Below are 27,056 nucleotides of genomic sequence, written 5' to 3'. Positions count from 1 at the left end.
ACATTGTAGCCATGTCGGGAGTACTGCGTTTTCGTTTTAACAGTTGACAGCTTGGTTACACCATTCCAATTATTTTAACGATAGTTTGTTAAACAAGTTTTGTACTTTTAGGACATATATTCAGCAAATAAAGCCTCATCGACTCACTCACTAGTCTTGCAGTTAAAACAAAATAATTAGAAGATAAACGTACGCGTTCGGTTTGACATATAATTTAGAGGTATTATAATTTCGCTATATACCTCTGATTTTCAAAGACAGTATGTTTATCTCCATTCTACCATAACCACGTTATTGAGATTTTATGAAAAACACACACTTTGTTGGACAACCAGATGTATATAACGGCATTATGTACCTCTGAATGACTGATTAACCAATCTCAATCCAGTATTACTGAAGTCATGGTGGAATACACATCTATTAAAGCTGAATCACAAACAGAAGACAGGTCTGGTCACATGATAAACTTGCACAGATGGTATGAACATCGGAGCAGAAACATCTGTCATAACCGAGCAGACCAAAGCAAACTTCACAGTTATTAGATATTGTTTGCAGAACGGTGGGGAACAGTCCATGTTGAAGTCTCCCTCGCAGCTTTCGGTGAGTTGACTTCATTACATCTCATTCCTTTCATTAGCTGCTGCCCCTAGTAATGAACTGTATATTGTAACCTATTTTTAATAAAATTAATATTTTATTATATTTTTTCCAAAACCTACTGGCAGCTTTATTTAAAAGATATGCATATTCAAAATTGTTTTCAACCCCAACATAGTTTCTCACAATGGCCACCAATTGAAGATATTTGTTCTGCAGCTTAGAATTAAACTTTCTAGCTGTGCAATATAAGTCAATGCATATGGTTATTATAAGGCTGTGAATTGTTCGCCTCTCAGAGGAATCAACCCAACAACCAATATATGATATTCTCTCTTAACCAGTTACAAAGCAAATTACATTACCAATGAATTGATGAAGGCCATGGCAACTTCCAACATGCCAACAGTCCACTGTGACCAGTATCAATATTTCCCACAGAAGAGGGGAGATGTGTAGGGTATTATCGGTACGTCCAACAAGAGAAAGACTTTTTATTTGAGTCTTCATTACAGAGGTTACTGTTATTGACAGAGTTCTGTGATCGAGAGGTCCTTGAATTTCGGAGCAATTTGTCTTACACTGGCATCTTTCATATTGACTGAAGCGTGTAACTTTGTCATCTTCTGGGGACCAGTCATGCCATTAATCACAGAGACCGGCCCCAGAGACCGACTGTTCTAATGAACCCATATAATCCCAACTCTTGATACAGCTCATATGACAATGTATCAAGTTATAGAACTGTTACAGATCTCCATTGCTCCACTGACAGCCATGGTTTTGTGCCAAGCAGTATTATCTTTTTTGACAAAACCTGTTCATAATGTTCTTTCACTTTGTTTACCTCAAACTCTTAAAGCTCGCATACAAGCTCCGTACCAATGGACAAGGGGGATATCATTCTTTGAGACAAATATATTTCCAAATTGAAGTTCCTGCATATCTGCTAGGTATCTGGAACATAAATACTCACATTTCATTTTGCTCCATAGTAAAAAACAAAACCACGTACACAGTACTCTCGGAGCATCAAGGTGTATATGCAAAACTCAGTTCCCATCAGGGTTGTCTTCAGCAAAGAAAAACAAAGAATCATATTTTCAACAATCGTGTGGCAAGAACTGTTTCCAACACCAGAGTAGGTCTATATCACAGGCCCTCTTGTCATTGTGAGGATTAAGGATTTTTTGTAAAAAATATATATTGTTTTGAGATGGCCCCCGACTTGAAACGCTTCACAGTACAATACCCTACAGTGCAAGGCCGAACACTTCGGTGTACCCCACCCGCCTACTTTGCCGATCGCTAAGCTACCATCGCATGCAATCGAGTAAAAGTTCATCTAAATATAATCATGAGCCATTAGCCTATCGATCACCACTCATGACACCTACCAGCTCGTAACTGCTATTACTACAAGTCGAATGAAAGCAGATTCCGACACTCAACCAAACGATCTTGACACAAATGGAGGAAGACGGCAAGCATTGACCAATTGAAGGACTTGCTTCGACCACACACCCTTTTAAGCAGACTTCCTATCGTCCTCCCTGTCGTATTTTTGTTTGGTTGGGTTTTTTGGTTTCTTTGTTTTTCTTTTGTTTGTTTGTTGTTGTTTTTTTGGGTTTTTTTGTTGTTTTTTTGTTTTTATGGTTTTTTTGGTTTTTTGGGTTTTTTTGTTTTTGTTTTTTTTGGGGGGGGGTGTGTTTTGGGTTTGTTGTGACGTCACTGTCCAACATTTAATTGTGAAGAGAACGGAACAATGGAACATTATGTATTGTGCTTCCATTGATTGTTTGATTTTATCCTCTCTGTCAAACGTTTCAAGGGAATGTATATATATTAATCAATGGTTACTGTGGAAAACTAGAGAAATAATTATCATAAATAACATTGGGTTTGCTTGTTTGAGTCGAACAAATATCAAGATGATCATTCCTGTAGTTCATACAATGTCTAATGCACTGACAAACCACTAGCTATATAGTTGAGATGAAACAGAGATGGAACTAGCAGGCTCATGGGATATCCATTCTTCTCCAGCTATTGATGCCCGGCGTGGTGGAATCGCCTGGTGGTTAAAGCGTCCGCTTGACACGGTGAATACTGTCGTCTCTGCCTATCTAGGATGGGGTGGTATAATTTCCAAGATCTATTTACTGGATTAAGTCAGTCAGGCACTGTCAGTGCACATTAAAACAGATGCTTGCAGGTGTTACAAAAATAGGTTTGACTATAGCTGTGTCAATAAGACCTGAAAGGAGTCTAACACCTGTAGTGTGCCCTTTATGGATTTGTAAGGTACAGCCACTGATAAACAATTACTATAATGCATAAATGTGTGTTTTCAAAGAGCCACGTTCTCTAATCGAAAAAAATTAATCGCAGATAATTCACAATATTATTGCTTGCATTAGTTTAATTATCGTTTCAGGCTTATATGTATCTTTGGTCTATTCAAAGATTCGCGACCCGTGAAGGTCCCGGGGTAGAATAGGCCTTCAGCAACCCATGCTTGCCATAAAAGGTGACTGTGCTTGTCGTAAGAGGCAACTAATGGGATTGGGTGGTCAGACTCGCTGACTTGGTTGACATATGTCATCGGTTCCCAATTGCTCAGATCGATGCTCATGTTGATCACTGGATTGTCTGGTCCAGACTCGATTATTTACAGACCGCCGCCATATAGCTGGTATATTGCTGAGTGCGGCGTAAAACTAAACTCACTCACTCACTCAAATATCCGCACACACGTACAGACAGACATGCGTTAACCACTGGAGAAACGGCCACAAACTACTACAGACTATTTTTATTCACAATTCTACACTCCCGCGTTCCTGTTTCAGCTAAATGAACTTTCATACACCTTCCTCAACAATCACTTGCAATTTATTCAAAGAACAATTCAATCGTAGAACGTTGATCCCAGCTGTTGCAATCATGTTTCAGAAGACTAACGTGCAACTGTGTAATGTATATAAATATAATCATGTATGATATTAACACATGTTTTGCATCTAATTCCTTTTCCCTTTTATCTACATTTCACCTCGTGACACACAGTTATCTCCACTGGTTGGAGAGATCTCTTTCCAAATGTTACAATATTTAAATGAATCCGATTTATTCTGGATTAAAGCATCCAGTACACTAAATGTCGCGTAAGAAAAAGTATGTGAACGTTTCAATAAAAATATAACACACATGCAAAACTAGGTAAACCGTGAAAAAAAACTAAGAAATATCAACTCAAATAGTAAATTGAATCAGTTTGATCACATTTGGAAAAGACCCTCTGTATGCCTGCCAAAATAACCTATGCAACTTTACATCAATGTAATAATCCTGATAAAAAAATACTTTTTGAGCACGAATCGCTCTTTGAAATCTTAGGTGAAAGGACTGGAACACATCTGACATCTTCTGGTGGGACAGAACTGGCTATTTAATTGTTATTGAATTGTCAGTTCAGTGATTCAGCTAAAGATACAGTTATGTTAAGCGTCGATTCACATGCATACAGGAACAGATCATCAAGGAGGTCATTAAAGTATACGGCGTCTCTAACACTATACAAAGAGCAAGTCAGGTACCCCCGTCAGTGACAATATATATACCTTGATGCTACTTTTTCACAATCTATGGTGAGCACACCAAGGAACAACAAGCACTATCATTTATCCCAAATCCCCGAGAAACAATGGCATAAACTTGCGTGGCAGATTACAATGATTTTGAATCAGAAGAAAAAGAACAGTGAAGATTTGTTGTGAATATGGAAAGCTTCTCCAACATAAAATGTGTTGTATAAACTGTAAAAATAAAATATCCTTTCTTTTTTCGAATGAGACATCAATCATGTTAATAGTTCACATATTCCAATCTGATAATCAAACAACAGAACTCATTTGAATGGAAAAATGTTAGCACAAATTTGACGACAGGAATCTCATTGTCTTCACTAAGATATGGCAGGACGTCAGACATAGGCACAGAAGAGAAGGCATTTGATTCCAAGTTTTAATATGGTTAAATACATGCAAGCACAAATCTGACGACAGGAATATTATTCTCTTCACTAGGAGATGGCAGGACGTCACACACAGGCACGGTTTGATTTCAGCCTCAGGAAAACAATGACGCCTCGTGATATCGCAGACATGTTCAGCGATTTTGCTGAAGACTATGAACAGGTAACAGAAATCCGTAGCCAATGTTCACGATCATCAGCATCGTATCAGACATAAGATTGTTTAGTTTACTTCTGGAATTTGGAATGACTCAACTTTTGAAGGTTCTTTTAGTCGGGATTAACATCACACGAAGCTCAATGGTGTATTTTCTCTAGGCAGGTGGGCAAGGTTTCTCAATTTGACCAACAAGGTGGCCAAATGCAACTTCCTGGTTACACTTTGCACTAATTGGTGTATCTCTGACCAAAATGGTGGCCAAATGCAACTTCCTAGTTACGTTTTGCCCTAATTGTGTATCTCTGACCAAACGTCATTTGAACACGACTGATGCGCGTGTGAACTGATCAAACTTGAGTAGTTGTGATGCCATGTAATGCGTGTTGCTTCGAAAGGTGTGTGTCAGAGTCAGTGTGTGTCTGTCTCCATGTCTGTATTCTTTGTACTTTACTTGCCCAAATCGAATTCTGCTTACAGGTGTATTCAAAAATCGGTTGGAGACCTCATGAAGTTGTTGGAGACTTCATGGCCAAAATTATCCCAGAAGAAAATAGATCAAAAGTAAAAATCCTTGACGTCGCAGCTGGCACAGGTCTTCTGGGAAATGAGGTAACTAGTAGCTCAAAAGCCATTTCACATCCAACGAAAATGTGTTCTACAAGCAGAGTCGAATGTACAGTCCCGATTACATCGTGATGAGTATGTGTTTGTGCATCACTACCATCGTGTGTCAATACCAGATGTTCCCAAAGGAGAACGCTTCAATTGTTCACTTGACGCTACACCAGGGCGTGTGTTACAATTCAAAATAAGGAATCGTCTTTTGTCTCTGATGTGACAAATTTGAAAATGTCTTGAAAACATCATATATGTTTACAGGGTATTTTGCTCGCCAAAATTAAAACATCACATATTTTTCTTAAACACATTTTGCATGTCGTAAATGTGGTGTTGTATGTCAGCAATTTTACTTGATGTTTTAGCTAAAGAATCATGGGTTCACACACGTCGATTATTTGGATCCAGCAGAGAATATGCTGAATGTGGTCAAACGTCGCAACTTCTACCAAAGATACCTCTGTGCATTCATGAACAAAGACAGGAACGGTGCCATAGAAACGGGTGAGAAACACGATTAAAGTAAATACTCAGTGTGGTCTTGTCGACATAACTGATATCAAGAACATCGAAATATAAATATGTCAGAGATTTGATACTGAAATATATATATTACTTAGATGTTTATAAGTCATATGAAAAATTCAGATGATACATCATCTACCCACGCACAATTATCTGCAGCGTTTAAAGGCCGCGGTCCAAACCTTTACAAAGATGTGTGTGGCCTCCTGGCCTTGTCAGTACAGTTTCTTGATACAAAGCATCGCAATATTCAAGTACATCCCATCAAATATCACAAAAAACGGGTTCAAGATGATGTTGTGCCCAAGTATAAAAAAGCATGCTATTATGACAAACAGAAAAAAGTTTCTGACAATACAAACATTTCAAATATATAATTCTCATTTTCAAATCCAGACTTGGATTTACCACTGTGTCAGTCAGGTAGCCCGAGAAAGTGCGTTTCCATAAAAACGAGTCTTTGAGTGTCGAAATGTTTCATTAAGGGTTTCATATATCAGGCAGGCTGGGAAACTGCCCCTCTCCTCAACTCCCCTGACACTTTGCTGCGCAGGGCTAGGGTTGCTCACTTATCTGTTGCTGACATCTCTTTATTGAAGATTGTATATTCAGAAAATAAGAGAAATTTCATGTTTCATAAATGCCAATCAAACTAATCTCTTAACCATCAAAATATGTAGTGAAGGGGTTATTGGACATTTTCTATAAGACATATGTTTATTCTTTGTTCATACTTTGGAACATCAGCATCCTAGAAACCAACCAGTCAGATTACAAGACAAGGAAACTCTTAAAGACAATCAACATCAAACGACTCAGCCCGACAATCAACAGAGATCAAGGTTGTTATATCTTTACGGCTTACGATCAACTAATCAAACCTAATCAAGAATAACCCATCTTTACCCACTGGCTTCGTCATCTCTTATCACAACAAACCTCATGTCCACACAATATACATTCAACCCCTCTATTGTATAAACTCACATCTCTGCCATATATATATTTCTCCTTTGGCATATGTTTAGCTTCTTGGCTACATGTTAAAAGCCGATGTTAAACTTCAACAAATCTGAATCTGTTTAGCTTCTTTTTCTTGATAACGGTGTTAGAACCTATACCGAAACATCGCATCCATTGGAAAGAAAGAAGTTGTGAATTCATAAAACACCAACTTCGAAAATGTCACTTAAAGAAACATGCTTATTCTAGTAGTAAATTCCAAGGTTAACCCTGGCATCGCCAGGCTGTTGTCAGGCACCCATAGCTGTTTTAGTTGTGTCGCTCTTGGGCAGATATCTACACTGCTGAGGAGTAGCCGGTGGGAGAGGAATTTGAAATCAATGGGGTTTTGGAGTTTTGGACCCCGGCCTGTACATATTGATCGGATTTTTTGTTAAATATAGTGCTTGTATGTTTTTAGATTACTATGACTACATTGTGGCGTCGGGTGCCTTTAACGAAGGTCTGGTACCCTGTGAGGCCTTTCAGGAAATGATTCGGGTCGTTAAACCAGGTGATCTTGGTTGAGATTGACTTGTCTTTCCGCGCGTGCGTGCATGTGAATTTAGTAAACAACCCAGGATGTAATCGTCATTGGACCTAACGATGAATGTCGTAACATTTTGAATGTTGCCATAAATGAGTTTGTGAATCTAGAGAAACATAATAGTTTTCTGGAATAAATCAGATCCCTGTCATCAGCGGTGAGTATTGGGATTTGTGTTTAGACTGGTTTGACTTGGTTGATACATTTCATATTCCAGTTGCATAGACCTATGTTTATTTACATACCGCCGTCATATAGCTAGAATGATACTGAAGAGGCCTTAGACAACACACACACATTCACCAACTAACTCAGCAAATTGATATTCACCAGGTGGTCGAATCACTTTCACGATTCCAACCAAGTATATCAACAACGCAGACAACTTACGGAATCGATTACTTCCCCTTATAGACCAGCAGGCACAAGAGGGCGTGTGGGAGGTCACTTCCGTTGCACTTGAAGATGGAGAAATGTCTCACACAGACGGTCCGGGGACTTTGTTTAGTTTGAAGGTTCTTGTGTCAGAAAAGAAGTTTTAAAAATCTCGAAAGGTCAGCTCCATCGGACTACAGTCTAAAAGAATGTATTTGATTTGTGGAATGTTTATTTTGGTCTCACTAATCATAAACTTTTTTGGGGGTGATTCTTTCAGGTTGATGCCGAATTGTATTCCTTACTAAAACTAAGGCTTAGAAATTAGACACGTGTTTCTTCCAACAGGACACTCAAAAAATCGGAAAACGAAAGGTGCTCATGTGTGTGCAGTAAGGAACTATTTTCACATTGTAACAACAGAAGCTGCTGTAAGGAGGTGTTGGGCTTTTAGGGGAGGGGGTTGGGTTTGGCTTTTTTTTTTTTGTTTCGTTTTGTTTTGTTTTTGGGTTCTGTTGTTGTTATTGTTTGTTTGTTTGTTTGGGGGTTTTTTTTGGGGGGGTTGTTTTTGTTGTATGTTTGGGTTTTTTGTTTGTTTGTTTTGTGTTTTTGTTTTGTGTGTGCGTGTGTGTTTTGTTTGTTTGTTTGTTTTTGTTTTGTTTTTTGTTTGTTTGCTGTTGTTGTTGTTTTTTGGGGGGGGGTTGGCTGTTATGGTTTCTTGTTTTTTTTTTTTGGGGGGGGGTGTTTGTTGTTGTTTTTGTTGGTTTTTCTTTTGGTTTTTTGTTTGTTTGTTTTTTTGGTGGGGGGGTGCTTTGGGTTTTCAGTGGGGTTGGTTTATTTTGGGGGGTTTTTGTTTTGTATTTTTCCCATAATTTGCGGTAATGTATTCACATGACGCCCTTTTGTTGCCAATCGAGAATTTCGGAAAGTATGTTCACCCACGTCCGTGTCACCATTACTGTCGAATGTTGAATGTATTTCATGATAAGTCATGGGTTTTCCAAATTTTCATTCATACATCTTTCATGGCTTTTAACTGTTCCTATGATATCAACATATACACACATTTTACACATCATATACACAGATAAATTTGGTGATCGAAGATACATATTCTTAGGTTGCGGATGGAGGTGGTGGCGATGATATGGAAAGATTACATTAAATGTCCCAATTTGGTGTATATATTTCAGTCATTATTACCATTTTTGTTTTACCTTTGTCTTATGTTTCTGAACAATAGTGGTGGTTTGACTAATAGATCAAGAACCGTAGGAGTATAACAATGTATATGATGTGTTCTTGTAGTTTGGTTAACATCCTGTGTTTTATCAGAATAGGTCTTTTAACGACGATTTCAGGGCAAAATAACTAGTAGCCTCCTGATTAAAGCGTTCTCTCTTCATGACTCAGCTTCGGGTGAGTCACATGGGTAGGATATTTAAACCTAATTGAAGGTGTCCCCCAGGTGATACTGCGGTGACTATTGCTAAAAGCGGCATACAATCCTTCTATCACACCCATCCACTCACTCTCTCACTCGCTCGCAGCTTACTCACTCACTCACTCACCGATGATAATCCCGAATTTACATTTACATTTTACAGTGTGATTTCGAAAAGAGTAACTGAATCTGGAGAACGTTTCCAGAATATTAACAATACGTACAGTAAATCTTGCAATCGTACTTAGCCTTTATGTCGAAAGGAATAGTGTCGTGTTCCGTCAGTATATATGATTTATGTTGCAGCATGAAAAGACGATGTCGCCGGTTAATCAATTCAACTTATCAATTATATACAATACTAGAGAACGCTAGGGGTTCCTGGAACCTCCTCTCTGAAGTTTGAACTGATCAAGAACATGAGCATAATAGTTCTATAATAAAAGTACCTGATACAATGATCCTATGTTGTGCAATAGTGTTGTAAGTGCGGCGTGCTCTGCGTTTAGATTTGCGCTATTTCTTGACGTTGCTAGTTCTAATTAGGAAGCGACTGCAGCGAAGTACAAACGATCGACTGTCAACAATGTTTGTTTACCTTGGATACCTTGGATGTCCTGTCAAAATGGAGGTAACTCTAGTTCGATCATTTTGGCAGGTCTTTTACACCTCTGTGAACTGTTGGAAAATCTCCTGGAGTCTTTTTTTCATGGGTGTATAAGGGGCACAAATCTAGTCTGTCATCTCAGGTGACAGCTCAAGTTACAAGAAGCTCAACATTGAGCGTGATGATCATTATACCTTAGCATCAGTAAGTCACAGCGATACTGTTGTGTTGATTTGTAACATTCGTTAATTTTAGAATACAATTATCAGTTACCACATGGCGTTGTTATTTGTTTGTTTCACCATATAGCTCATTCCGGACTGATTCGGGTTACGGTTCCGGTTCAACTTGGGAATCAACGTGTATGAATACTTTCATTCATCCTTCCATGATTTCCACGAAATGACTTGTGATTTATTCAAACAAAGCAAGACACTGCATTGGATGCGACAGTTTCTAACTTGTTTAATCAAGTATTAAGGTTTCCAGTCAGTGCACATTAACAAACAATTTTGAATTATAGAATTACTTTCCTTGATACTTTTGTTGTCAAGTGCTCTTCAAATCTCCTTTATTATGCACATGCTGTGATCTACCTTCGGTTGTTGGCGATCTATGGCCTGTTTTCATATTGTACTGTCCAAATAGTGATACTATTATTTTTTAAGTTTCCACGCAAGTTTTAAATACTAACTGTGATAATCTAGTGGTTTTACTGTCCTTCACCGACAGGTTCTTCATAATATGCACATATGTTTGGTTTTTAATGTCACGTATGTTCTCGTCACGATATGGCTGCAATATTGCCGATGTGACGTTAAATATTAACTCACTCACTATTATGCACATGCTGATGTTTAAAATCAGTTTTGTGTCTAAACTTACCTGTCACTCTCCATATATCTAAAGTATGCTATGTCCGCTGTTTCAGAACTGTCTGTCAGGGTTGCTGTGCTACAAGCATTTCTTAACACCAAACAGAAACTGTTTTTGAGGACAGTCTAGACTGGGAATCCTTTTGCAGTTGTTAATGATGCACATGTGTAAAGTGAAACGCGAAGGGTAACCAAGAAATCGATCTTTCTAAAGGAAAGAGAGGGAGATACTCATGATGTATTCGGACTGTACAGTCGACTCTACTTTCAGAAAATATTCCCAATGGACTTTAAAGGGTTTTGAGCTCTTAGTTACCGTATTTCCAGGAAGACCTGTGCCAGCTCCAACGTCCAAGACTTTAGTTTTGATGTATGTTCCTCTGGGATCATTTTAGCCAAGACTCCGACAACTTCAAAAGGTCTCCAGTCGATTGTGACGTACACCGATTGTGACGTACACCGATTGTGACGTACACCTGCAGATAAAACTGAATTTTGAGACTTTGAGAGAGAGAGAGAGAGAGAGAGAGAGAGAGAGAGAGAGCGACCTGAAGATCCATGGAGTCGAAGGTCGATGGCTTTATTGGTATCCTCCAAGGAGTCAGAAGAGACCATTACGGGGGATAGAAAAGACCTGGAATTGCCCACATGGTGAATGGGAACCACCTACAGTTACACAACTGCAGATGCACCGTTACACAATCATCACTTACTTTCACTATCAGCCTTGTGATCGTCTGGCACCATGCAGTTTATACCAGGAACTTATAACTGTCAACAAGAATGTTAAGTGCAACTCAGTGTACCTTCAGGGTAACACACATGTCAAGTTTTAGTGAGGAATTTGGTGAATGAACGAATTCTCAGTCTTCAATCAGATGACTGGCATTTTACGAGCGCTTCAACCAGGTTTACCGACCTATTCCGCAGAAATCAGTGAGAGTGGTTTTACCTCGTTTTTAGCAATTTTCTAGCAATTCCACAGCGCGGGACACCACAAATGGTCTCTACACATTGTAGCCATGTGGGGAATTGAACTCGGATCTTCGGCCTGACAAGCGAACACTTTAACATTTAACAGCCAAGCTACCCCATCACCCGTCTCAGACATCAACTGATTAATATACTTGCAATCAAATATCTAAAAGAAACTATCAAACAATATCACTTACCATACAACAGTTTTAGATATCTGAAACAATATATCATTAAAATATTTCACATGAAATGTAGATAAGGTACATTTCAATATGGAGTAATATCTGTATTTGCCGTAGTGGTGGTGGACCAGACAATCCAGTGATCAACAGCAGACAACAGATGTAGCAAATAGGCTATTACAAAATGTAGAATATAATGTAGCAGATTCAAAAATCAAGGAACCGCACACATATGACTGAATATGAGACTCATCTGTAAAAAAGCATTTGGGGGAGTGGGGTAGTCTATTGGTTACAGCATTCACTCGTCACACCGATGCGGTGAACACACACACACGCACACACGCACACACACACACACACATTGGGGTGCAACAACAGACTTCTTCTAGGACCGTCAGATGGCATTTGGGGCATCCACAGTCACCATCTAGGACCGTCAGATGGCATTTGGGGCATCCACAGTCACCATCTAGGACCGTCAGATGGCATTTGGGGCATCCACAGTCACCATCTAGGACCGTCAGATGGCATTTGGGGCATCCACAGTCACCATCTAGGACCGTCAGATGGCATTTGGGGCATCCACAGTCACCATCTAGGACCGTCAGGTGGCATTTGGGGCATCCACAGTCACCATCTAGGACCGTCAGATGGCATTTGGGGCATCCACAGTCACCTTCTAGGACCGTCAGATGGCATTTGGGGCATCCACAGTCACCATCTAGGACCGTCAGATGGCATTTGGGGCATCCATAGTCACCATCTAGGACCGTCAGATGGCATTTGGGGCACCCACAGTCACCTTGTAGGAGCAATGCTAGGTCAGGAGAAATGGGGACTAGATGTGGTGAACTGATGTGCATGTACGTTGCTGTTTGTTTATGTGGCAGTATAATAAGTTGTGAAGGTGTAGCTCGTAACTCGACCCATATCACCTGTACTGCGTTCATAGTTAACGTCAATGAATTTTGGAATAAGGCCGTGTCCTGCATTTCACAGAGGTCTTTAAAGGCTTTTTATTCGATATCCACATTCAAACTTAACAAACATGAAACCATGTGAATTTCCCAGAAGGTACACATGCATTATGGCCTCTTTAATGATTAAATTATGTTATTGGGGTTTTTCCAGCTGATAATTGCCCTTCCTCCTCCCTCCACCTCCTCCCAACCACACTCACCCCTTACCCCATTCGTAGTAGTAGTAGTAGTAGTAGTAGTAGTAGTAGTAGTTGTAGTAGTAGTAGTAGTAGTTGTAGTAGTAGTAGTAGTAGCGATTAAATGGTTTAAAAGTAATGTAAAATGCTTATCTCCACGCATGACAATCACGGCTGAGTAGGCAGTTGACTTGTTCACCGGCGAAGGACTTAGAATGGGTACCAAGGTGAGGTCAATCAAGTGGGTGGATCAGGATCGGTGGATGAGTGAGTTTAGTTTAGCTATATGGCGGCGGTCTGTAAATAATCGAGTCTGGCCCAGACATCCCAGTAACCAACAGTATGAGCATCGATCTACGCACCTGGGATAAGATGACATGTGTCAACGAAGTCCGCTAACCGCCCGGTCTCGTTATTCACTTCTTACAACAAGCATGGGTGGTTGAAGACCAGTTCTAACCCCAACCTTCACGGGTCGTATACAACTCCAGAAGATCTACAAGTACATACAATGAGTAATAACCCACCCTTTACCAAAAACTGACAGCTGTGTGTATTTTATCTGAACAACCGCTCAGCTTAATTGTACTTTTTACCACACCAATGCATGTCGTAGTGCAAGATAAATAGCGTAATCAGCTGAATCATAACTGGTAGTACGTGTTCAATCGGATCGTTTCTGGTTGTGATTGTAGTATTCCCTAAGCACTATTTAGTAACAGACGGATAACAGTCTATCACTGTGTCGTAACAGGATTAACGGTTACCATGACGCCCAAAGAGACGTACCGTAAAGCTGTACTTCAGTCGACCAACAATGCCCGCTCACTAACAGCGCCACACTCCCGGACTATAAGGTAAGCTCACCATTTCAGTCATATGTTTCAAAATATGACATTATAACAGTTCTTTGACGTCGTGATTTCCCTAAAAGCTGGAGTAAGAGTATAGTATGCCCTGTATCTATATCTGACTTTTAAGATTACCCCAATAATTATAGAGGATTTTCCCTCAATGACTCCATTTGTAAAATATTAGTTCTATTTTGAATAAACGACTCTTTATAATGTTTCGTAATTGCCTCTACCAAAACTCTAAAATGAAAACTTTTTAACAATATTTTATCTGTCATAGGAAATTAATAAACAAGAAATGCATGTATTTTCCAAATAAGTGGAAGCGCGTTGAACGGGTGTTGTTTTCTGCAGACGGGCACCTGGCTATCACATGATCAGTCATCTCTAAATTCTACAGCAAAAAAAATTCATTCAATTCCATCATAAATATTGAAAATGTATTGTTTGTTGACGCTTTCGCTTAATAAACCGTGCAGGAACAAACGATATTAACAAATACACGTTGCTAACAGCACCTGCATCTGTACCAAAATGTACCAAGTAAAAGGGGAAATCCATTCACCTTCATCTATATGCGTTCATATACCGTGATATATTTCCTATTAGACACCGCCTGAAGAACAAGCACATTTATTAATATAACTGGGAATTGTGAATATAACTGTGAATTGTTATGCATTAGTTTTCATGTAATGGAAGCCTTATCGGTCAATAGAATCACCACGAATAATATGGCCACCTTTGTGCATGTTTTTGAATACATCAAGTCGTGTTTCCGTGCCGAGAAGGTAAAGTAAATTGGAAATTTAGATACGGGATCAGTAACTGTTGCTGCTACTGAGCTCACGGAAAAGAAAACAAACCTATTTCACTGCTACATTGGATCACAACGCTAAATGTGAGTGGGGTTTTACGACGCTTTTAGCAATATTCCAGCAATATCACAGCGAAGGTCACCAGAAATTGGCTTCACACAGTGTACCCATGTGGGGAATCGAACCCGGGTCTTCAGCGTGACTAGCGGACGCTTTAATCACCAGGCTTTCCCACGTCACAAAACCTTAAAGCAAGTATAACTGTCATGCCGATTTTAAACAGCATTGATCGGCTATCAGATTTCCTTCAGTCAAGAGAGAACTGTTAAGAATAAATAGTGATACAAATTCCATTTTTCAAAAAGTATTATATATCACAACTGTGCGCGGGATATATAGAAAGGATTATTTCGAGTATCTAGGAAAAAACATTTTAAAAAATGGCACTTATTGCCGAGGTGGAGGTATCTGAATAGGTACACACAGTAAGAACTGTACACGCTCCTTGAACGAACCGTCTGGGGGTAAACAACAGTGATCGCAAATCGATAGTGCCACGCTCCCCGTCACCGATATCATTTATATTGTTTGTGTCTTTGTGAGAGGGCTGTCGAATCGCGCTTTACTGGTCGTGCTCGGTTGGCAAATCGTGACTACCACATGATTCGACAAGCCAAAACTTGTCCACGTATAGCGGAGATCCCATGCTCACGGTGTGTGTGAACAATGATCCGTTTAAGGTTTAGAAGATAGAAAATATTTTGATGTTAAGTATAAATAATTTTATCATTTTTATTTATTTGTTTATTTGTTTGTTTGTTTATTTATTTTAATCTAAAAATATTCTGTGAAATTACTGAATGTAACAGTTATGGATACTTACTCATTCTTTTTACACAAATAGCTTTGTTCTCAAAACACGCAACACCACACTGAAGGTGTAAAAGATTATTTATTTGTGAACGATATAATGAGAGAAATAAATAAGGAAACATCACTTCTGTATACAATGTACCTAAATGTATTTTCAACCTATTTCAACCCGTAGGGGTCCGCTGTAGAACTGGTCTTCAGTAAACCATGATGCCCTAACAGACGACTAATTGGATCGGGTGGTCACCCTCGCTGACTCAGCTGACACATGTCATCGGTTTCCTATTGCGCAGATCGATGTTCATGCTGTTGATCACTGGATTGTTCCAGAGTCGATCATTTACAGATCGCCGCCATATGGCTGGAATATTGCTGAGTGGCGTAAACCTAACCACACTCAGTCAAACGTTTTTCGTAAGTAGAATACAAAGTGGAATAGAAATTCCTGGAAAAGAATAAAGTATCCCTTGTTCGCCCAGCATTGACTGGGTACCCGAGGGGATAAGTACGTTGGGACTGTTGACTCCTTACAATGAGCTTGGATTAGCCAGTGTAACAATATCATGATTTAGTCTGCATCGACCTACATCTCAGTGTTATTACACTATGATTACTGGTATCTGACAGTCACAGCTGCGTCTAAACTTGGTAGTTGCTACGGCTCTCTCTAATGATATGATGTTTTGTAAACGTTGAGGTTAACATTCAGTGCCTTCCTTAACTAGTACAATATGAGGTAGATCTGTGACCACACGAGGACCATTTCAGTTATCAAGATTAACTTAACAGTTAGCATGTAACGTGTCTATTAATCAAACACTTGAGATATTTCTATGTTTGAGCCCGGGTGTGATTTAGTAGTTGATGTCCTGTTGTGTTAGATTAGGTCAGCGAGTAAAATGATGGCCATACATACACAAGTCTTAATTTATCCCGCTAAACAAGATGTTTCGACCTTTTATCGGGCGAATAATCTCGCCGACTGCATGCCCAAGCCGTCAATCGAAGGCGTCCAAATTCAATGTAGATGACTAGGAATATAATAGTAAAGAGCAGCGGTCGACACGGGTCCTTTCCTTTTGAGTGTTAATGTCAGGTTTGTCTTGTGTGAGTGCACTGTCCCAGAAGCATGTCGCGCACAGCGCAAGGAGTCAATAGAGTGATTTATGGCGACGAGTCACGCCGGAGACTCGTCAGCTGGTCAAAGGGTTAAGTGTGAAGGTCGACTCTATAGATACTGGCGTTGTAGAGACATACCCTTTACAGAGAACACGTATACAGTGGGCGATCATGGTGGCTGAGACATGGCATGGGGTGGAAATGACTGATATAACCTGAGGTAGGATAATTACTTATATCCCTTGTCATTAACATGTAATGAACTGAAGTGACGTTTTAAGAGGTAGCCGTTTTGTTTCATCTGTGTATCGTCAGGTTCCATTGGGCGTCAGGCTAACAGGATCTTTCAACCGTTATGTGTTTCCAAGGGTTACTCCCTTGAGGTAATTCCGCGGGAAAATATGTTCAGTGTAGACTGCATGTTTTGTTTGTTTGTTGTGTAACGCCACATCGAGTATTATTTTGGTTATAGACGGTGACAGGACGTTTGTTGCTTAAAGCCGCACAAAGACATCATGGGGTTTTTTTGTTCTAACGTCGCACTCGTTCGTGGTCTTGCTAAATGACGATGGTACGTAAATAATCAAGCCTGAACCAGACAACCCGGTGAGTTACATCGTGCACATACACTCAGGTGCCAAAATAAAGTTCACAAGATGGCCGCCACACCATTTCTAACCTGTATCTTGCACAACATTTTGAATCATTTTTTGTGAAAAAAATACAAACTGGCTTACCTTATATTGTCTCAGTATTTGGTAATGCATCCATTAGCTTGCATAACATGCCTCATTCTCTTTGGTAGACTGTTATACAGTGACTGTATGTAGGCTGGTGTCAGGGAGGTCCAAATGTTCAACACACAGTCAATTAAATCTTGCTTTGTTTTGATGAGATGCAAGTCTTTCTGAAGTTTGACTTTGATTGTTCTCCAAACGTTTTCTATAATATTACAGTCTGGTGATTGTGGTGGCCAACTCATGGTATTGATACCATTTCCCTGCTTCCAATTTGTTGTCTGCTTTGACACATGGACTGGGCAATTGTCCTCTTGAAAAATATAACCTCTCTCTTGTGGTACTTTTGCAATAACTGGCCAAAGATTACTGTCTAATATTTCTATATATTTTGTAGAGTTTATGTGACCATCAACTGGCACCAGTGTCCCTACACCGTCAAAACAAATGCACCCCCAAAACATCACACTAATCTGAGGGGGTTTCCTGTCATTGTAGATTCCAAGACACCTAGGTTTCCATTTTTCCTGATTAGTGCGCCAGACAAAAACCTTTCGGTCCTTACCTATAATGACTTGTGTTTCATCTGAAAAAATTACTTTCCACCAGTCTTGATTCACTTTCCAGTGCAGATGAGAACGTGCAAAAGCTCGTCTTTTAAACCTGTTTACTGCAGACACTGTTGTTTTCTTCTTTACAACCCTCCTAAAATATCCATTTTCATGTAAACGACGCTGTATTGTTCTCTTGGATAGCTGAACAGTGGCATTTTCATTAAAAATTGCTGAAATGTCACTTAAAGATTTCCTTCTGTTAATTTTCACAATCCTCATCAGTGAGCGCACATGCCTTTCTGTTGACTTTCTCTTCCTTCCTCTTCTTTTAGGATTTTCCTTATCTTCTCCTTGTCTCACTTTCCTCAAATATTTACAGATGGTGAACCTGTTTATCCCTGTTATCTGTCCTATTTTGCAGCCACTTTTTCCTTCTTTGGATAGTCTTAATATCAATTCTTTCTGATACTCTGTCAAACATTTGCCTCTGGCCCCCATCTTGTTCTGAGCAGACGACTTCCTGTGACAGTGAGAGTTATTCCCCTTTGTTTACATTTCCTGACAGGTGAACACCAAGACATGCACCCTGTGAAATTTGATCCCCAACTTTTGCCTATGAGTTAAGAAATCTTATTTTCAATCAAGAGGTATACTCCATGACGCAATACAGCAACCATTTTGTGAACTCTATTATGGCACATGAGTGTAGATCTACGATGTCAGGGTACGATGACAGGGGTCAAATCAGTTCAACGAGTATTGTCATCCAATCCAGGAGTTGCCTCTTAAGACAAGCATAGATTACCGGAGACCAAATCTAACCCGGATCTTCAAGAGATACAAGAGCGGATACTGAAGATCAGTTCTAACCTGGATGTTCACGGGTTGCGGCGAGTCTTACCGTCAGAGAGTCGCCATCTTCCTCCGAACCCCTGTTCTAATACGGCCGCCTTTCCCATTTTCAACGTTGCTGATTGCACAACTAAATCTGACTGCAACCAATCACGAACCCTGAACACTCTCACAAGGAAAGGGTAGTATTAGAACAGAGGTTTATAGGAAGATATGACAAGTAACCTCTGCGGTCAGAGAATGAGTCATATCGTGCGATGAAGTTGCCTCGTTGATGATTCTAGTGCTAACAACCTCTGTCCCACTGGACCAGGGGCTGTAGGGCAGCCAAGCGGTGAAAGCATTCGCTCGTCACGCTGAAGACCTCGGTTCCACACATGGTAACGATGTGTGAAGCCCATTTCATGTGCCCCCCGAGGTAACATATTATAGTAAGTGAGTATGGTTTTACGCCGCTTTTAGCAATATTTCAGCAATATCACGGCGGGGGACACCAGAAATTTGCTTCATTACCCATGTGGCGAATCGAACCCGGGTCTTCAGCGTGATGAGCGAACGTTGTAACCAATACCATCCCACAGCCCCGATATTATGTTTACATAGCTTCAAGATAGACAACCCGTGAAGGTCCCGGGGTAGAATAGGCCTTCAGCAACCCATGCTTGCCATAAAAGGTGACTATGCTTGTCGTAAGAGGCGACTAACGGGATCGAGTGGTCAGACTAGCTGACTTGGTTGACACATGTCATCGGTTCCCCATTGCGCAGATCGATGCTCATGTTGTTGATCACTGGATTGTCTGGTCCAGACTCCATTATTTACTGACCGTCGCCATATAGCTGGAATATTGCTAAGTGCGACGTAAAACTAAACTCACTCACTCACTCACTCAAGATAGACAAATACTTACATACAACTGCTCACGTCCCCAACATAAACAATACCAAACGAATCTAATGTCTTAGCTGAGCTAGGCTAGTTCAATGTACCTCTCAATAATCCTGATATACGATCATACGAAAACAACATCGATATAGAAAAGAATGTACAAACAATTAGTGATCTCCTCAACATAAATAATGTATGTGTGAAATAGAATCCAGTTAAACTAGATCAAAGTCTCTCGAGGAAAGTATGATTTATGCACAGTTTGTAAACAAACCAGCAATAGCGAAATATGTCCTACAATTGTTTACGTCTGCATGAAAATGCCAAAGTCATCTAATATTCTTCAGAAAAACACATAAACTAGATCCAAGTATGTCATGGAAATCTCAACTGATAATCGGCAAGTAAACACGGCGCTACTTGTGGAATATTTACTCTGTCGAGTGTGCGCGTATATGTGTACTTAACGTTACTTCGTGCATTACAGGGTCATATCACGACGTGGTAGTTTACTGTGGAGAATAAGTAGATCAGTTATGACACGTTAACTAGTTTACTGAAGCCAACACTGATATTGACTGCCAAACCACCGATCATAATGTGTACGTGACGTAATTCTCGAGCGGTAGATCCTGATATCGCACCTCCTAGCAATTTATGACCATCAGCCCCATTCCAATTCTGTGATCTGAAGCACTGCTTACTCACTCACTCACTCACTCAATCATGATTCGTACTGACTACTTGATCTGTGTAATTACAACTACGTATGTGAGCTACATTTAATACAGTTACATAATTTCATTCATGAAAAGACACTGGTTAGAAGTGTATATATAGACCGCCGGGAAAACATTGATTTGAGACTGCGCCTGTTGTCTGGTACATGTCACCTTTGAAGATCAGTCCTCAGCAACCCATGCTTTTCTCTTGAAGTGACTAACGGGATCGGGCGATAAGGACAGTTTATTTTGGTAAATGCATGTCATCGTATCTAAATTGATAGGATGTCAGTCATTAGATTGTCTGGTCCAGGCGCGATTATTTACAGAGAGGTGTTCGCAGGTGATCTCTCAGAGCGACTTCAAACAAACAAACAAGCACTACATAATATGTAATTTCTTTTCAATGTTGTTCTTTACTTTCTTTCAGGAACTATTCTCACTCACTAACAGGAGGATGGGTATCACACCAAGCGTTACACACAACCGTATGTACACCAACTAGTCGATGGCACGGGGTTCTGGATTAGAATTGGTCCTAAGCTACCCACCTGGTCATTAGAGATGGACCGGATGGTCGGACGGTCGAAGTAAACTTAGCCCCAGTATTATTCGTTATCCTCCTTCACTGAGTCAAACAAAACCTAACCTGTGAGATTGACCAGTCAGAACACTTCTCACCAAATCGCGAAAGTTGACATTCGCACATGCCTTTTGAACTTTTAAATCGAAAAGGTTTGTACCCGAAAGATTCCGAATGCTATTTTCATGCGGTCCGGGTGATGTGCATGGAGCACGCCACAACATATGAGAGAACTGTCGCTGAAAACAGTGTTTCGTTAATATTCAAGGATGTCAGCTTGCGGAAAAATTAGCTAATCGTAACCATGTTAACAGAATCCCCTAAGCGTATATACTGCAGGTCAAATATCTGTGTTTTATGCTGATTTTCTTTCGTTGAGAGATCAGTGTCATTAACCGGGGAATTTTGTAAATCCACCCGAACCCTAAACAGTACCAGTTGTGTGATTGGCTAAATCAGTTCGGCCGTCTCGCATTTGATTGGACTGTCATAGGTCGACGAAAGGTTACCTGGCGTGACCTCCTACTCGGTTTTGTTAGACTCCGTATATGGGTGTAACGAATAATATAGACTAATGCTTAGTCCCTGAGTCTATAATTTTGATAATTACAAACAAACCTGTTTAAACTGAATAGGATCCCAAGACCGACCAGAGATTCAGAACCTGAACCTGAGGAAATCCAGACTGGCTTCATTTAAGTCTTTAGCACTGTAAAAAGGGCTAGGCTGTAGGGAAAATATTGTGGTTCAGGGACTGTGAGACTACGAATAATACTGAGACAAAGTTTAATTAGGCTTTCTCTGTTCGTTCGTTCGTTCGTTCGTTCGTTTGTCGAATTCTCCCTTAATTGTTGTTCACAACATCAGTCACTGGATTGTCTGGGCCACACTGAATTATGTTAAAACCGTTTCCATATAGCTAGAATATTGCTGGGCGTCACGTTTAACAAATAGAGATTGGTTAATACTGATTCAATGCAATGATCCTTTGTTTTGCCCGTGGGGATGGGGATGGGGTGGGTGGTTCTGTATCTGAATTAATCAGATAAGCTGGTGCACACTGACGGCATGGTTTCCATAGTACATAACTCAGCACAGCTAACTGGCCACAGAGGCATTAAAGGACAATCTCATTTCAACGTTAACACAGCAACAAATTAAGAGCATGAGTAATCTGTTTAAACTTCCAGAGGAACCAATCCCCAGGTGGATCTACACGGTCAAAGTCAGGGACGAGTATAATGTGGACAAGTTCGACGCCTTTTCCGATGGAATGTCCCACGTCACCCCCACAACCGTGACGAGAAGCAGGGTGAGTCGTGTCGCCCTTTCCCCGATATCTCCAATATGTGACTGTGAGTCAGTGAGTGTGTTGGGACGGAAGGATGTTTCAGATGTATGCCAGCAGTTGAATTATGAATTAAAGACCTGATCTATGCACGCCTGTGTCACGTTTTAATATGGTGATCTCATCGTGCATGGGCATGTTACTGACAAACCTAGAAAACCGGAAGTAGAGCCCATGGCCACAAGATTCTGTCATACCTACGGGAGATAACTCTCTACAGCAGATTCCTGCGCTTTTGCGACTATTCACTTGTTCCTCTGTGACTTAAATTAGAGGTGGTGAGGTAGCCAAGTGGTTAAAGAGTTCGTTCGTCACTCCGAAGACCCGGGCTCGAGGTTTTGGTCTGGGAAGCCACATTTAAGAAAAACATAGTTGGAAAAGGTGTGGCCTACCCGGCAATAGGAATGGTTGAGTCACTGTGTGAATGTGGCTCTCCCCGCAATGTTCCTTAATCCGTCTTACCGTAAATACTGTGAAATATTTATTTTGTAAAATCTAGAAATCTAGTTGAAACGCTTGTGGGGAAAAGTCCAGATAACCAAATATTTCTTTTAACAAATGGGTCAATTTAATGTTTTATCCTCTTGTGATAAATAAAAGAACGATAATATATTGCACAATTATACTTATGATCGGCCTCACATGTGACGTCTAACTCCTTCCATTCCATGGCTGTTTTTTTAAGCAAACTTTATGCTGCCATTGCGGCAATGGCATTTTGATTTAAATTTGAAACGTTACAATAACTTTGATGGAAAATTCCTGTCCAAAGTCCTCTGCTGATGCAATAGTTTACATGAAAGCATAAAAAATACAAAAAGACAAACGGACTTTTTTTTCTTAAGAGCAAAAGCTGAAACTGATCTGACCCATTATGTTTGTACCATTTTATCTCAGAATATATGTTATCATACGTTACCATATGCGGCACCCAGGTTTGTGCTTGAAATGTGGCTTTAGCGGCAATTGGTGTTTTTCAAGAGTGGCTTTCGGTGGATACCAATAACAATGTGTGAAGTCCATTTTTGGTGTCCCCCGCTTTGATATTGCGAGACTATTGTTGAAAGCAGAGTAAAACCAAACTCAGAATTACCTTTGTGCCTTTAGGGTCCCTTTGGTGTCCTAGTGGTCCTCATGTGATAAAATAAATACTAGTCAAAGTGATGTGACATCTACTCAATGTGAAACACGTTTCAATTTATTTGACTCAATGTATAAAATATCTTCACATCAAATCATGACGGACATGTTTTCAGATCTGAACGAACTAGGTACGTTTCCGGCGTTTCTGGAATTGTCAACTAAACAACTGTGTGTCTCTTGTAGCCCGGCAAGTTTGACACGGACGCTGCTCGGTGGAGCCGTGGGTTTACCTCAGGCAAGCACGTGTTCGAGATTGTCTACCCATCAGCCCACAGAGGGTCAGAGGCACCTGTTGGGGTGGGACTGAAATCCGCGCCCCTTCACAGCAAGGGTAGGGTCACACTTATAGGACACAACCGGGAGTCGTGGGGGATCGACCTGAGATCCAGAAGAGCTTTTCACAACAACAAGATTGTGAAGAAATACCCTCAGTCCCAGCAGATGATTCCGGACAAGTTCTTCATGTACCTGGACGTGGACTCCGGAACCCTCCAGTTCGGCTCGGACGAGCGGTACTACGGTACTGCTCTAACTGGCATCAAGACCGGCGGAGAACCACTTTACCCTATGGTCGCTAGTTGTCTGCAAGGATCCACGATAAGCATGGTGTACCGAGGGGAAGGTAGGTCACTCTGTTATGCACATTTTGTTACCTGTCATAACGTTTTGTGGTGTTGGAGTTGGATAATATTTTGCACCTTCACGTTTGGAAGGCAACTTCAGTTTTTACACCTGCACATTGTCTTTTACGAGGTTTTGCATTATGAGTGAGTAAGTGATTGAGTTGATTTTGATGCAGTATACTAATTATATCATGACGTGTTAGGGAAGCACAATGTGGTTCAACTGACAGACTTTGGCTTACCCGAGGTAATCAACCCTGCAGAGGTCTGTCCTATCATTTCCGCCATTTGTCAGTGATTAGGGATTTACTCAGCTTTAAGCGATATTCCAGCAATAACACGGCCGGAACACCAGAAATGGAGCTTCACATATTGTGCCTATATTGCGAATCGAACCCGAACCAACGCTACCCCACTACCCGCCGCCATTTGTCACCCATTCGTGTTATTCAAGAACAAACCAAAAATCGAGCCTTCTTGATGGCTTCAGTAATAGTGCTATGAATCCTCTTTTTTGAAATGTTACTGCAAAGTGTTAGTCCATTTGTATTGCCCCATCAAACATTGGTGCAGAGCTTCTTTATTTGGATGTTTAATCCCTCTCTCCGCCTCACTCACTCACTCAGTACGTGTTTGTAATGCACTTACACTATACCTAACATCTGCACATCCAGGTATAGTGGTGGAGGGACATCTCCGAAAAAAGCGGAAGTGACGCATTGCATGCATCCGGACCTTAATACCCACCGCCAACTTTCTGTTTGGGCGAGACTTCCGGTTCGATGTCAAAAGACTGTTGAAGTGTATATTGAACGTTGACAACTTCCACTGACTGATGTGAAATCGACCCGTAAGAGGACTGAATCATTAGCCGTTGTGGAAAGACGTGCAGATCTACTTCAGCTCCAAAGACAGCTCAAAATGCCGTATAAAAACAAAACGTGTGCATCAAAGGAGTTTAGGGCACATCTAGCGTCGATATAGTCTGTTTTGCGATGTACCGCATATGTCTACCAAAAAGGACTGTAAATTATGTTGCATTATGCTTTTCCAAAACAGTTGGCCAGAGTATAATCTGCCCTATACCTTGATTAGGTACGAAGACATTCTTTTAACGATACATTTATGGAAACCAACCTGTGGTTTTCATTTGCATTACTTCGGTAGAATTTGTGCTAATATAAAGTTCAAAGTGACTCATTTAATTTGAGTGAGAATGAGAATGTACAAATAGTGAAGAAGAAAATTCCTTGTGGGTGGTAGTTGGGATCCACGTTAACATATACTATAGTGTACGCACCAAGCAACTGTAATCTGAGATAGTAATTGCCATGGACACATCACAGTGAGTGAACGTTTTAATATACCGTATATTCTCTCATACGCGTCCGGAGGTTTATTATTTCAAGTTCTAAGCCCAGCGCTTATTAAAGGTCCGGCGCTTTTATGCTTACAGGTTCTAATTACCGTAATTGTTAGTGAGCTGTTTGTTTACCTCCCTGAGCTTATTAGAGGAAATACGGTATATAACGTGTATATAGTATAGTCATCTGCTTGAAAATGTAACGTAACTGAAGATCATTTACTACGCAGTGCAAATGTACATTATAATAACTGTAAAGTAATTGCACTTTTCGTTCATACCCTGTATCCTCCTATGCACTAGGTTTGCCATTGCCGTTTGTTGTGTAACGACGGACTCTGACACCAGCCTTTTTATGATGTGGTTGAAGAACGGCTATTACCATGGTACCTAAACCTGTGCATCCCGTCTTGTTGTTACAGCTGCAGAAGACCTGACAACAGTGACGACGACGACGACGGTGATCGTGAACCAGCAGACTCAGATGCAACCGGAACCATGTACCATGATGGTCCCACACCCACAACCAATGGACCAGTGCCACCAGCAGCAAGCCATGTCGCCACCGGAAGCAGGTATGGAGCAACGCCAGCAACCAACAGCCCCACCCGCAGATTGCCCCGACCAGCCCCAACAAGTCCCAACTCAGCCAGAGGAACCGACAGACCAGTCCCAACAAGAGCAGACCCAAGAACCAGCGGGTACGGCTGTACCTCCACCCAGTCCGGTGTACGAGAATCCTCCACAGCCCGATGTATATTCTTCCTGAATGTATAGCGTGGAGGGTGACACAAGCGTGTAAATAAAATATTATTACCTGATGGTCCTAGCGTTGTTGGCAATGAAAAGGCGAAGTTCTTTTTTTTAACTTTAGACGAACAACTGACCAAAACAAAGCGCCAGAGTGACTCAATTTATTGACAACGCTTTTGCAGCCTGTCTTCAAGGTCAGTCTCAACGCTTAAATCTCCAGTGGTGAATCGATCCTTCGAGCGAATGCTGCATCTGCTCGACTACCACACCATTACTTTATCCATAACATCTAGACGTATCCAGAGTGGTGTGCGGGGAAAACCGGTGAAAATGATCTGTGCATCCAAACCCCATGCCGACTATCCCTTTCTTGAAAATATGTATCTGCCACTGGATCACCGGGGTTTTTTTCTGTGGACACAGAAGTTACTACAACCGATTCAGCTCCATTCTGGGAGCCATATTGTCACATTTTCTTCTCTTGCAATAATACACTAACATGATAATGCAGCTGTATCTATAAATAGTCACATCCGGGTCAAACTATATGTATGATATCATGAACTACACTCAGCGCCATCATCTTTTTTGTTTAGTGTTTCACGCCACACTCAATATTCCAGCTACATCACAGTGATCTGTAAATAATCGAGTCTGGACCAGACAACCCAGTGATCAAAATCATGAACATCGATCTACGCCATCGGGATACGAT

At 40.7% G+C, this 27,056-nt stretch overlaps 2 protein-coding genes across 2 annotated transcripts; both read left to right on the top strand.

Annotated features, from left to right (window-relative positions):
* Positions 1-552: 552 nt before the first annotated feature.
* On the top strand, positions 553-10,191 carry LOC137299133 (methyltransferase-like protein 27). Its single transcript, XM_067831665.1, has 6 exons — positions 553-606; positions 4,692-4,802; positions 5,277-5,408; positions 5,783-5,921; positions 7,366-7,458; positions 7,825-10,191. The coding sequence occupies exons 1-6, from the start codon at positions 580-582 to the stop codon at positions 8,031-8,033; spliced, it is 711 nt and encodes a 236-aa protein (XP_067687766.1). The 5' UTR covers positions 553-579; the 3' UTR covers positions 8,034-10,191.
* A 6,735-nt stretch (positions 10,192-16,926) lies between these two features.
* LOC137298842 (uncharacterized) lies at positions 16,927-26,412 on the top strand. The gene is made up of 5 exons (XM_067831165.1): positions 16,927-16,995; positions 20,959-21,016; positions 22,302-22,423; positions 23,786-24,224; positions 26,011-26,412. The coding sequence occupies exons 2-5, from the start codon at positions 20,986-20,988 to the stop codon at positions 26,355-26,357; spliced, it is 939 nt and encodes a 312-aa protein (XP_067687266.1). The 5' UTR covers positions 16,927-16,995; positions 20,959-20,985; the 3' UTR covers positions 26,358-26,412.
* The last annotated feature ends 644 nt before the right edge of the window (positions 26,413-27,056 follow it).

Source organism: Haliotis asinina, chromosome 10 (genome assembly GCF_037392515.1).
Source record: "Haliotis asinina isolate JCU_RB_2024 chromosome 10, JCU_Hal_asi_v2, whole genome shotgun sequence".
NCBI classification, from domain to species: Eukaryota; Metazoa; Mollusca; class Gastropoda; order Lepetellida; family Haliotidae; genus Haliotis; species Haliotis asinina.
Note: the sequence above shows the minus strand (reverse complement) of the source record. Positions and strands in the feature narration are given on the sequence as shown.

Coding starts and splice junctions, on each gene's coding strand:
- LOC137299133 (XM_067831665.1), top strand. CDS start 580: ATGTTGAAGTCTCCCTCGCAGCTTTCG. Junction 4,803..5,276: donor TTGCTGAAGACTATGAACAG/GTAACAGAAATC, acceptor TTCTGCTTACAG/GTGTATTCAAAAATCGGTTG. Junction 7,459..7,824: donor GATTCGGGTCGTTAAACCAG/GTGATCTTGGTT, acceptor GATATTCACCAG/GTGGTCGAATCACTTTCACG.
- LOC137298842 (XM_067831165.1), top strand. CDS start 20,986: ATGGGTATCACACCAAGCGTTACACACAACC. Junction 21,017..22,301: donor ACCAAGCGTTACACACAACC/GTATGTACACCA, acceptor TTAAACTTCCAG/AGGAACCAATCCCCAGGTGG. Junction 24,225..26,010: donor CATGGTGTACCGAGGGGAAG/GTAGGTCACTCT, acceptor TTGTTGTTACAG/CTGCAGAAGACCTGACAACA.